Below are 13896 nucleotides of genomic sequence, written 5' to 3' on the forward strand. Positions count from 1 at the left end.
GCTCCACGATTTTCTTGCCATCTTTGATCATATCCAGGATTAAAAAAAAAGAAGGGCACCTGGTCCTTCTCAAAACCAAGATAATATAATCCAAGCTTAACAAAGCTGATCTCGATCTCCATCTGGATCGATCTCTCTCTCTCCTTTCACTTTCTCTCTCTCTCTCTCTCTCTCTCTCTCTCTCTCTCTCTCTCTCCCTCCCTCCCTCCCTCCCTCTCTCACCTGGTAATTGGTACATTCTCTCTCTATAGCAGTCGTGCGGGCCTAGCAGCAGCCTGCAGCCTGGCAGCCACTGGACTCCAAGCCTGAGCTTGGGTACAGCAACACACTGTGCAGCCGGTAACAGACTAGGCCAGATGGGGACAGAGACTAAATTGGACTAAGCCTTGGCTGGGCACAGAATCTCTGGACACTGGCACTATTTCTGGGACTGATGAAGACAAGGCTGGACATTTTCCATAGTAGGACGAATGGAGATGCAAGCCCAGGGAACCTGGGGGCAGCCTCCATTTCAACCCCAGTAAATCTTTTCACGACACCTCAACCTCCCATGCATGAGTCCCCAGAAATGTTTTTCTCACAGCTCCATGAAAAAATCCCATTTCTACCGGCAACAAAATCACTCTTTTCAAATAAAATTTACTCACTCATTAATAATATAAACCAATTCACTGATAATGTCTAACATAATTCTATTTTGAGCCTTTACCACAGAAGGGAAATATTTGTTTCTCTTTAAGAAATACTTGAATAAATTGTTAAAGCTTTAATGATACATTTTTATTGGCATATATTCTGAAAAGTTTTTATAATAACTTCAAAGAATAAATAAGGATGATGTATACACTTAGGATATATATTTATATATGTGTGTATATATAAACACATATATAAATAGCTGGACTAATCATTAATTTACTTTAAATAATTTTTTTCTAAGTAAGGTAGAGTGCTTCCTATATGAAACTAAAGTTAGTAATAATTTAAAAGTAATTATTGTGCCTTAGAAATTTATGCTAATTATTTTTATATACAAAGCATTGGACTCATCATCATAAGTTAATAACATGCATTTTTAAAACTATTTTCTAGTGAATTAGCATGAATTTAACTACTTTAACAATAAACTCTGTCAACTATCTTTCTGGTCAACAATATATTTGCAAGATTCTTTTGGTAAGGTTAAGTAAGTACGTAGCCCGTAATTACAAAATAAAAGTCAGGCAACTGGCCCACATGAAACAAACCCACTTATTTTCACTACCTCTTTCATCTGTCAACCTAAAATAAGTAACCAGAAATCTCTTAAGTTAATATGATTATAAATTTAGAAACTATCATAACAGAAAAATATATGGTGATATAAATAAGAATACTTTAACTGAACGCATATTATCCCTTTCCATCATTTTCATGTTTGTACAATGATTTTGCACCAGATTAGGAAATAGTGAGAGTCACAGTATTTCAACAAAAAGACAGAGACTGTTAAAGAAACAAATATTTCCCTTTATTTGATTATATTACATCTGCTCTTGGAACATTTAAAATAATTGAAATTCTCAATTTACAGACTTCTAAATAATGCTATTTAACTGAAAGCCAGCCAGCCAATAGCAACGTATATTTGAAAAGTTTACTTGTGGAAAGTGATTTCCACACCAACTCAGTTTAGTAGACTATAAAGTAGATTCAGAATTATCAGCATTTGAAACCAGAACAGCGACACTCAACAGCATTTTATCAATAGTGAGTTTGCCTTACTCCTTCGCCAGCTGCACACTGGTAGGTCTTGTTCCAATAGGTATCCCGTATTTGTGCAAAGTATTAATCAAAATCTCCCTCATGTCGTGGTTGTAGGAATCAAAGTCAAACACATTCCTGACCACACTGGAGAGACCTTCGGTGGGAAATTTCTGCATTAAAAAAACAACAAACCTTATTATTCATGTGATAAAATACCCGATATAAAGAATATAAAACTGATAGCACAATAACGATCCAATAAACTTTAGCAGACATTAACAGCCTTGTCTAATAACCAGACAGGAAGAATACACATATTTTCTCTTTTAATGTTTGCTCTGATGACTTAAGATTTTCCCTTTCAAATAAATATTAGAATTAGAGGGGGCACAGTTCCTTTTCCCAAATGTTAAATCATGTTAGAGAAAATGTTAGATCCTGGTATTCAGTGACTTCCACTGCTTTCTGAAATCTCCTGACTTTAAAATGAATACCAGATTGAACAAATTAAAAAATACTATTTAAACAGAGCAGAGCACTGAGTGGTTATACAGAAGTATTCAGAGAAGTCAAAGGTCTATGAAAAAATGAAGAAAAGACAGAAAGAAGAACATAAAAGTGCACAGCACAGAGAAAAGTACACAACATTATACACGGCTACAAGGAATTTCACTCTCCTGTTCATTCACTCTATCTTACAAAACTTTCTTAATCAGTACTCCTGGCTCCTAGTTTGTTTTCTATACTCAAGTTGTTTGCACAGAGAAATCAGGAGTAGCAGAGGGAAAGAAAACAAGTGTTACTAATAGATAAATTCACACTAGTAAAAATTCACACTAATAGTGTCCTCTGGGTCCTTTACTGGCTCTCTCTTAAGCACTGAGATCCGAGCTGAATTTACCATGGTTTTATAGGCAGAAAAAAGTTTTCTATATTCCTTTTTAGGTTTTCCTTGGAAGGCTGGGGGAGGGTAAACAGCATGTGAGTCATGAGGTTGTGACTATTATCTTAAAGTTCTTTTTTTTCTTATTTCATAATTATTAAAATTTTATTGAGCATTCTTCAAATTCATTATCTTAAATGAGTCTAACTATAAGAATGTTATTACATGAATACAATATCTAGTTTTTTAAACAGTACAAAGTAAAGTTAATTTTAACAAATATTTTATAAATTACAATATCAAATCTAAATGTGCACAGTTAATTCAACTTAGTGTTATTCGAGCTACCTAATTTCTAAGCAAACTTATCAATTGCTGAATTTAAAATAATTAGACTTATAAACATTATATCTAATAACTAGATCTAATAATTATTTGTTACAAATAGAATTTACAAAGGTTTTTTGTTTTCTTTACCAAGGTAGACTAGACATTATACATGGTTACAAGGAATTTCACTCTCCTGTTCATTCACTCTATCTTACAAAACTTTCTTAATCAATACTCTTGGCTCCTAGTTTGTTTTCTATACCCAAGTTGTTTGTTTTCACTCAGATACTATGTGCTTGTTGTATAAAGTCAAATAGCAATAAAGTTTCCCTGCTGTCTCACTCTCTCATCCCCACCCTTGCCCAGATCCTTCCCAAAAACCTCCACCAAATTTCCTGGCTCCTTGGTAACAGCCATGGCACAGAACTTTGTCCAACTCAATTAAAAAACTAAATATAAATTGTCCACTGGTCTTCCAGATTTAAAATCTAGATTATAAACCTTCATATGATATCATCTCAATCAATTTACAAAAATGGAAAAACTTGGTATAAATTAAGCAGTCTGAAAAACAAGATTAATGGCTTCTTTTAAACCTTTACACACAGGCATTCACCATACCTGTAAGTGCTTGACTATGTTGACAACTTCTCTGGTAGAATAAGGGTAGTTAATAATGCCCTGGTCAGCTAAACTCCTCAGCTCTCCAAAGGCAGCCACAAGCTTCTGCAGGATGGGTTCGGGCACATTTGGTCCATATTGCCTGAGCATTTCAAGCTCCGACTGGGGCTTGGGATTATCAACTGCATGGCAGCTAAAAATATCACCTATAGGAGAAAGAAAATGCACAGTCAGCATGCAACTGTAATGCCATAGGAAATGTGCAGTGGTTGTTTAAAGAACCACTGGTTGCTCACAAGGCATTTTTATTTTTAAATGTGTAAAATTGTACAGAAAGCCCATCCAACAATAGGATGGCAAAGAGAAGACAGCAAATGACTAAAGTTAAAGAAAAGGAAACTGAATGATGTGTTGGTGTAGTCTACATAGATATGTTTCTGTTAAAAAAACCTAAATAATACTTGAATACAACCTCGTTGGGAGACACTCAAATATAAAGAGCAAAACAGAGAACCCCCGTGTGATTCTGCCAATTCCACTCACTCCCCAACAGGCCCGTATTAACAGCTCAGTTTTTTAAAATGCACACATATAAACATATATAGTTTTGGTGATTTATTCCTTTTCCATTTAATTGGAAAATAATCTTCATATGGTTCTGAGACTGCATTTTTAATTTTAATACATGGTGAGTATCTGGAGAAATTATATACATCTATCACATATGTATGTTTTATGTATACTAAAAAAGGAGGAATCAGTACCATCACTCTCTAAATAATTTATATCTGTGCAGATTGCTGGAATATACTTCAGAATTATTTTTGGAAAAGTAAACCTGTAGAGATGATGTCTAAATTAGAACCAATAAAAGGAATGTAGAAACACAAAATATTCCACCTGTAATTTAGGCAACTGAGAATATACTAGAACAATATAATCTATACAAGAGAGATGACGTTCTCATTCCAAAAGTTCATATCATTCTACTGATTTATATTCCAGGAGATCAGGGACAAAAGAAAGTTAAAGTAAATAAATTTGCATTATTTAAGATATTCATTTTAAAAAGAAAGGACATCTAGATCTTAATTTGACTTAGAAACCATCTGAACCATTGTTTTATCATTATTACATATTTATGAAAGCCACTCAATAAAATTCAAGCCACGTTAACTTCAAATTTGTATCTCATAGACTAAATCCATTAAATACAAACATGAAGAACAGCTTTTGCCTTTTTTGGGGGGAAAATAAAATGTAACACTAATATAAAGCAATAATTACCCCATTCCTTCATTCATTAGATAATTATTAACTGTCTTCCATGTGCCAAGTACTACTCTAGGTACTTTGTATATACCAGTGATCAAAAACACAAAAATCCTGTCCTGGGAGTTTATATTCTGGCATAGGAAGACAATAAACAATAAACATAAATGTTAGAAACTCTGTTTCAAAGAAAAAAGTAGCAGCACAGTGTAGGATATCAGAAATGGAGATGGTGGGGAAGTCAGTCAGGCAGGGCCTCAGGTCTGCAAATGCAGAAATGGAGGGCAAAAGTGTTCCAGGAGAGCGTACAGCTAATCAAAGACCCTAAGGCAAACACAACCTGGCATGTTCCAGAAAGAAGCAGGAGAGCAGAACGGCTGGAAGAGAAAGAGTGATGGGGACAGCAGAGCAGAAAAACGAGGTCAGAGAGATAAGGGGATTTGGGAGACATATTAGGAGCTCTTCTTAAAAAATTCTATGCCTGTACAAGCATAATCATGTACACATATCCCTCTTGTCTTGTTTTGTATTAATTCAAATGGGAAACTACTATACCTACTATTCTGACTTACTGTATTTTGAGAATTGTTTTTTTAATTGGCATGGGTAAACTCATCGTATTCTTTTTTAAAAATAGCTGCATAGTATTCTATTGTGTGGATGTAACAGAATTTCTTTATCTAGTCCCATTTGGAATGTTCCCATTTTTTTTGCTACTATTTTAAAAAGCTATATTGGACTTTCTTAAAATTGGCGGCGGGCAGGACCAGAGGGAGGGTTGAGTGAGTGAGAGACTGAGCTAGTGTGTGGCATGAAGTGTACAAAGTAATGAAAGGCAAGGGTCTGAATCCAAGACTACTTTATCCAGCAAGGCTATCATTCAAAATTGAAGGACAAATAAAGAACTTCAAGAATAAAAAAAGCTAAAGTAATTTACCATCACCAAACCAGCACTGCAAGAAATGCTGAAGGGACTGTTGTAAGAAGAAACAGAGAGAGAAAGAGGAACACAGGCATAAAACTAAAATGGCAACTAATAACTATCTATCAATAATAAACTTAAATGTAAATGGCTTAAATGCTTCAATCAAAAGACATAGAGTAGCTGATTGGATAAGAAAACACAACCTATCTACAAAAGACCCAGCTCACAACAAAAAATTCACACAGGATGAAAGTGAAGGAATGGAAAAAATTTTCCAAGCAAATGGAAATGAACAAAAAGCTGGTATAGCAATACTCATATCTGACAAGACAGACTTCAAAACGATGGCCATAATAAGAGACAGAGAAGGTCACTACATAATATTAAAAGGATCAATCCAACAAGAGGATATAACACTGGTAAACATATATGCACCAAATACAGGAGCACTAAAATATATTTAAAAACTTCTGGAGGACTTCATGGGAGAGATCAATAGCAACATGATCATAGTGGGTGAATTTAACACACCACTGACACCACTGGATAGATCTTCTAGACAAAAAATTAACAAGGATATAGAATCCTTACAAGATGAACTAGATCAGTTGGACTTCATTGATATTTCCAGAACATTTCACCCCAAAGCTGCAGAATATACATTCTTCTCAAGTGCACATGGGACATTCTCAAAGATAGACCACATGTTAGGACACAAAACAAGTCTCTACAAATTCAAGAAGATTGAAATCATATCAAGCATCTTCTCAGATCACAGTGGTATGAAACTAGAACTCAATTACAATAAAAGCACATATAACAATCAAACATTTGAAGGCTAAATAGCATGTTATTAAACAACAAATGGGTTACTACTGAGATCAAGGAAGAAATTAAAAACTCCCTGGAAACCAATGAAAACAAACACACAACACAAAATCTATGGGACACAGCAAAAGCAGTACTGAGAGGGAAGTTCATAGCACTACAGGCCTACCTCAAGAAACAAGAAAAATTCCTAGTTGACTTTCTAACCCTAAAACTTAAAGAACTAGAAAGTAAACAAAAAGAAAAACCCAAAGCTAGTAGAAGGAAGGAAATAGTAAAGGTCAGAGCAGAAATAAACGACATAGAGACCAAAAAAACAATCCAAAAGATCAATGAAACAAAAAGCTTGTTCTTTGAAAAGATGAACAAGATCAATGGACATTTAGCCAGACTCACCAAGAAACAAAAAGAGAGAAACCAAATGAACCAGACTCACCAAGAAACAAAAAGAGAGAAACCAAATGAACAAAATCAGAAACAAAAGAGAAGTAACAACTGACACCACAGAAATACAAAGGATCATTGAAACATACTATGAACAATTATATGCCAACAAGTCGGACAATCTAGGAGAAATGAACAAATTTTTAGAAACACACAGCCTCCCAAAACGGAACCAGGAAGAGATAGAAAACTTGAACAGACCAATAACAGCAAAGAAAATTGAAAATGTAATTAAGAAACTCCCAGCAAACAAAAGCCCAGATTAGGATGGCTTCATGGGGAGTTTTACCGAACATTCAAAGAAGATCTAATACCCATTCTCCTCAAACTATTCCAAAAAATCCAAGAGGATGAAACACTTCCAAAATCATTTTATGAGGCCAGCAAAATCTTAATTCCAAAACTGGCTAAAGACACTACAAAGAAAGAAAACTACATTAGGCCAATATCCCTGATGAACACAGATGCCAAAATCCTTAATGAAATATTAGCAAATCAATGTCCTGGCCGGTTTGGCTCAGCGGTTGGAGCTTCAGCCTGTGGAGCAGCGAGTCCCGGGTTCGGTTCCCATCAGGGGCACGTACAAAAAAATATATATATATATTAGCAAGTCAAAGAAATTATTCATCATGACCAAGTGGGATTGATCCCAGGGATGCAAGGCTGGTACAATATCCGCAAATCAGTAAATGCAATACACCACATAAGCAAAATGAAAGATAAAAACCATAACAATAGATGCTGAAAAAGCATTCAACAAAATCCAGTACCCATTTCTGATAAAAATGCTCAGTAATGTGGGAATAGAGGGATCATATCTCAACAAAATAAAAGCCATATATGAAAAACCTACAGCCAACATCCTACTCAATGGGCAAAAACTAAAAGCATTCCCCTTAAGAATGGGAATAAGACAGAGATGCCCACTTTCACCACTCTTATTCAACATAGTACTGGAAGTCTTAGCCACCACAATTAGACACAAAGAAAAAATAAAAGGGGTCCAAATTGAAAAGGAGGAAGTGAAACTGTCATTATTTGCAGATGACATGATATTGCACATAGAAAATCCTAAAGACCTAAATAGACAACTCTCCAAACAGGACACACAAATGGCCAAGAGACATATGAAGAAATGCTCAACATCAGTAATCATCAAAGAGATGCAAATTAAAACAACTATAAGGTATCACTTTACACCTGTCAGAATGGCCGCCATCAACAAATCATCAAACAAGTGTTGGCAAGGGTGTGGAGAAGGGGACTCTAGCACACTGCTGGTGGGAATGCAGACTGGTGCAGCCACTATGGAAAACACTCAAAAAGTTAAAAATTGAACTTCCATTTGACCCAGTGATCCCACTTCTAGGAATATACCCTAAGAAACCTGAAACACCAATCAGAAAGAATATATGTAACTAAGATCTGGAAACAACCAAAGTGTCCATCAGTAGATGAATGGATATAAAAGATGTGGTACATGTACACAATGGAGTACTATACAGCTGTAAGAAAGAAAGCTCTCTTATCATTTGAGATGACATGGAGAGACCTGGAGAGTATTATGCTAAGCGAAACAAGCCAAGCAGAAAAAGACAAATATCACATGATCTCACTTATTTGTGGAATATAATGAACTAAACAAACTGATGAACAAAACTGACCCAGAGATATAGAGGTGGGGACACACTGACACACCCTAGAAGAGAGAGTGTTAGGGGGTAAGAGATAAACCACAGAACTTATATGCATGTATGCATAACCAATGGACATAGACAACAAAGCTGGGGATGGGGCAGGGGGGATGGGGAGGAGGGTGTCAATGGGGGGAAAAGAAGAAACATCTGTAACAAAAACAAATTAATAAAAATAATGAAAAAAAAAGATAAAATAAATTAAAAGCTATATTGTCTATTCTTGTACTTAACATCATTGCATGGGTAATTCCCTAGTATGAATTCCTTGATGTGAAACTGCTAGATCAAAAATCCTCCTGGGACACTGGACCTGCTCATGTTGACAGTGAGAACTACCAGTACCCAGAATTACCTACTTGCCATAGAAGGAGATGTCCTTTTTAAAGGCGCCTGATGATTAAGTTTAACCCAGGGCCTCTCCAGTCAATGTGAATCAGTCTTCTGAGCTGGCCTCCAATTTTTTCATAGTTAGAGGGATATAATGAAAACCAAACACTAAAAACCATTCTTTAATTTGTGTTTTGTTTCTAAGAGTATAGTGTAATCGTTTAAGAAGACAGGCTCTGGAATGGAGCCATGTTTAAACACCCATGACCTAAGTGCCCCTAGATTAATAGTTAGCCTCGAATATCAGATCTTCTCCGTCTCTGAAATGGGGAAAGGACTGCTCTCCTGGGTGGTTGGGATGATGACACAGCAGTCAGTAGCATTCAGCGACAGCCATTACAGCAGCGTTACTAACAGTATTATCATTGCTATTGCTACCATTTTTGTTATTATTATCATTATTGCTTTTACCTAAAGTGCCGAAGAAATCGTTGCCTAGGAAAGGAAATCCAGGTCTGTTGGCTAGAACAATCATCCTAAAATCAGGATGAATCAGTATAACATTTTCTCTTCCACTGACATTAGCGGAATCTGAAAAACAAAATTTCTATTTATTCTTTATTGACATTTAATAATTCTTAAGAATATCAAGTCATAGCCTTTAAATACTATAACAAGTAGTCATACTGTTCAAATATATTTTAAAAACGCTAAGAAATCTGGTTATAACAAGTTGGTTGCAGAAAAAAACTTTTCTTGAGGAAGTTTGCTTAAGAACAGAATACTGATAAACCATATACTAATTATACAGGAACTTGCATTTTTATGTAAATTCAATGTACACCTATAAAAGCAAATTTGTCCAAATGTTGTCTTATAGTACTTAAACTTGGCTTGAGATTCTGTTACTTTAAAAAAAAAGAATCCATAACAAGAGGTAATCCAAAATACAATCAAGGACAATCCAAACATCCTTTAGTTCTTATCAAATCAGCAGCTGCACCGCTTTGCATAGAACCTGCCCTTATGCATCTAAGGAGTGACTCCTCTTCAGACTATGCACCTTGAAACTTAACTACACAAAACAAAGGTCTTGAACACGTGGTCAACTTATTAGTGCAATGCTGATTTATTTCCAATGAAGAAATTCTACCATAGTTCTTAAAATAAATAATTTCAAATTGATTGGTGCTTTCTTTGTGCAAATGTTTCAGGTATTAAAGGAATTGAATACTATCATTAAAAAATGATAGTTGTGAAGTACCTGCAGCTTTATCTGAGTCTATAAGAACCTACACTTGTACTTTTTTATGATACCAAAAACTAACCTTTCAATGTGCCATATCGTCATGTACTAATACAACCAATAGTTTCAATGTTAGACCTCCATTAATTTCAGTAGTGGTAAATAACAAGGTATGTGGTCACAGGCAAAACTTAGTTAATTAAAATAAAAAGTGAGCACTTCAAAGAGCAAAGAAAATAAAAAACACAGCCCTAGAAGGGATGCTTTATGAAATCATGTTCAAAAGAATTTCAGGGGCTCTTTTGTTTAAAATACTGTTTACAATCAAACCTGAGTTTAAAAATTATGATGACCCCTTTACTTCTAGACTATCAAAAATGTATCAGAAAATGTAGAGAGTTACCAGGATATAATATCACTCTTTAACTATAACTTGTTTTAGCAATTCTTTCTTGCTTTCCATGTCACTGTCTTTATTATGCCTCTAAGAAGGGCAGGCACAATTCTAATCCCGAGTCTGAATGATCTTTCTTTGAGATAGTATTCAGGCTAACTCAAATTCTCACTTTTCTCATAAATTCATTCTAAAACTGAAATGTTAGCCTGGCCGGTGTGGCTCAGTGGTTGAGCATCGATCCATGCACCAAGAGGTTGCAGGTTCAATTCCTGGTCAGGACACATGCCCAGGTTGTGGGCCCGATCCCCAGTGGGGACATGCAGAAGGCGGCCAGTGGATGTTCTCTCTCATCGATGTTTCTATCTCTCTCTCCCTCTCCCTTCCTCTCTCTCTAAAAATAAATAAAGAAAAAAAATTTTTTTAAACTGCAATTTTAGAATACTTTTATTAGTGCTGAGTTTCCTGGGCTCATAAACTGCAATCTTGTAATGACAATGTCCAAGAACATCTCTGTGGTGACTCATTTGTACGTTTTTAATGAGGTCTTTTTTACATGTTCTCTTTGAATATTTAAAATTTAGTTATTAGTATCAACTTGTTTGGTTACTCTACTATTGGTTATATATTTTCAATGGCTATTCTTTTATGACACAAAAATTTTAAATTAGAAATGACAAAATGTTCTCAGATTGCATTAGACAAACTAACTTTTTCTTTGTAAGTTAAACAGACTGATTACATTTATCTACCTACATTTTCTCTAACAACAAAAAAATAAAAGAAAAAGGTAATTCAAAAGAATAACTTCTTCCTTAGGCAGGTGTGTGTGTGTGTGTGTGTGTGTGTGTAATAAACCTGTATACACACACATCTAGTCATACACATATGTAATAAATATATATATAAAATAAAATGCCCAGCAATTTTTCTAATTATACTGAGATAATAACATTAATTTTAATACTATAATAGAAATATGCTAGAGCTTTAAAATGTTTCAGATAACAATAAAAGAAAATACATTGCACAATAACTGAGAGATGAATATAGTAAAGAGAATATGTTGGTATTCTCAGAGTAGAAAATTTTGAAGCTGATCTGTCCTAAAGCTATTATTGAAATGTTCAAAGATACTCTCTGGCTACAAAAAATGAAACTGAGAAAGCTGTATTCAGACATAACTGATTTTTGTAAATGACTGTCAGTAAGGACAACCTGAACTTACACTTTTTGCTTGGAGATAAACAGCCAGCTAAGGGTGTGATTTGATACCAGGGACGTAAGCATTGCATATATTGAAGGAAGAGTTGCTTTTTTATACTCACTTGCAATGATGCGTCTTCCATCTGCTAGAATCATTTCTCCATTTTCTACTAGAGTTTTTAAAATACAGGTGACATTTGTTGGGGCCTTGTCTGCCTCATCTACTACCAGAACATGACCCAATTTTACTGCTTTAACCTTTGAAGACAGAACATTTATCATAAAAAATAAAAATAAAAGCAAACATTTTAAATTGCATCGCTCAGTGCTTTGGGTTTGCAATGGCTGGTGTTAGGTAAACTCTGCACACACAGTCACAAAGACAGTCTGTGGCAGAGCTGGAACCAAAATTTACAAATCTCCATATAAAGCTCCTCATAGTTACTTAACTGCTAACTCTGCAGCAATTACTTCATTTCCCTTCAGTAGTATAATTATTCCTGTTGGTGATGTCCACATCATAGTACACACCAACGCAGGGGAGATTTAAAACAAGGATAACAAATAGCGAGATTAAAGTGCAACAGGGGTGGAGGGAGACATTACAACAAATGGTGGATTTCAGAACGCTGCATTTGTTATGGCTCTAAAAGAGTAAAAAATGTTTATAGGCCATAATGGACAGTGAAGAGGTGGGAATTCAAGACAAGGGTATCACTGGTCAAACTCGACATCCTGAAGCATACTGAGAGAAAAGTGAATATGAACAGTCCATCTTGGCTGAAACAGAGGTTAAATGCAAGTAAAGAGAATAGGGTCTGAAAGGGTAGAGAGGGTCTCTACTACTAAAAAATAAGTACTTTCCCTCGCTAAGCAGTGGGATGTAACTAAAGATATGTGAGCCCTGACATAAGACCAGAGCATGGGCATCTAATCTTATAGTAATATGCAGAATAAACTAAAGGATTAACATAACAATTTGGTCAAAAAATGTTTGGGGACCTGATTTTAAAGGAGAAAGCATAGAAAAAATGGAAATAAAAAGCATTATAACTGATCTCAAGAGTTTTTCAGAGGTATAATCTATCATCTTGGCGACTGATTAGGTGGGAAGAGGGGAAAGAAAAAATAACAAGTTCTAGGTCCTAGGTGTCTGGATGAATGGTGACATTATGACAAGAAAGGTAAAAGCTAGGAAAATTCTTTAAAACACTTTTTGCAGAATGGATAGGAAGAGATACTCAATGAATTTAAATGTAAACCCAAAGATTATATTTTTAAATAGTAAGAAAAATCTCATAACTTAAAATGGATCAAATCATAAACTTTTTTCATTACATAGTTTTGCAAATAATTGTAAAAAATACAGATTGAGAAATAAGTTTTTCCCTCTACCACACATATTTTATTCCATAGTCTTAAAAAAAAAACCAGATAAAGACTTTTCTTTTTAATTTCAGGTAAAAGTAAACTCATATAGATTCTTCTGTTCAGGGAAAGTCAGGCCCAACCTGGGAGAATTCAGGCAGGAGTTTCTATCGACTCCAGTCATGGGGTCTGGACCACAGAGGTTCTCATGATGGCTTATTCATGCCCTTGCTGCAAAGGAGTTATCTACACAGAGGGGCAGGAGGCCAGGCAGCGGGGTTTCTTCCGGGCCTTATGTGAGAAGCTGAGGGATGGTTATTTCCAGCTGCCCAAAACATTATGTTAATATTTTTGTATTAAAATAGTTTTAAAAAACATTCCAGAAGCATTATCTAATTTCAAACTCTATACATCTGAAGAAGAAAAAACAACAGAAAACTTTTTTCATTTTTAAATTCTAGAATGGAAAAAAAATCAGAGGATTTCAATCATTCCCTAAATCTTTCACTCTGGAGACAGAACAGAATAAGAAACCATGTTATTTTCCCCAAATAATTTGCAATTAAATATTTACTCCCCAAATGACATATAAACGAGCTTTCCAGTTAA

At 35.1% G+C, this 13896-nt stretch overlaps 1 protein-coding gene across 2 annotated transcripts in view; it reads right to left on the reverse strand.

The window, feature by feature from the left end:
• VWA8 (von Willebrand factor A domain containing 8) overlaps window positions 1–13896 on the reverse strand; it is a 391316-nt gene that overhangs the window by 171068 nt on the left and 206352 nt on the right. For both annotated transcript variants that reach the window (XM_036249886.1, XM_036249887.1), the window contains exons 23-26: window positions 12042–12177; window positions 9545–9664; window positions 3581–3786; window positions 1765–1916 (exon numbers count right to left, since the gene is read on the reverse strand). In XM_036249886.1, coding sequence (XP_036105779.1) covers window positions 1765–1916; window positions 3581–3786; window positions 9545–9664; window positions 12042–12177 — 614 coding nt within the window. The remainder of the gene's footprint in view (window positions 1–1764; window positions 1917–3580; window positions 3787–9544; window positions 9665–12041; window positions 12178–13896) is intronic.

The sequence above is a fragment of the Molossus molossus genome, unplaced genomic scaffold, assembly GCF_014108415.1.
Source record: "Molossus molossus isolate mMolMol1 unplaced genomic scaffold, mMolMol1.p scaffold_m16_p_9, whole genome shotgun sequence".
NCBI lineage: Eukaryota > Metazoa > Chordata > Mammalia > Chiroptera > Molossidae > Molossus > Molossus molossus.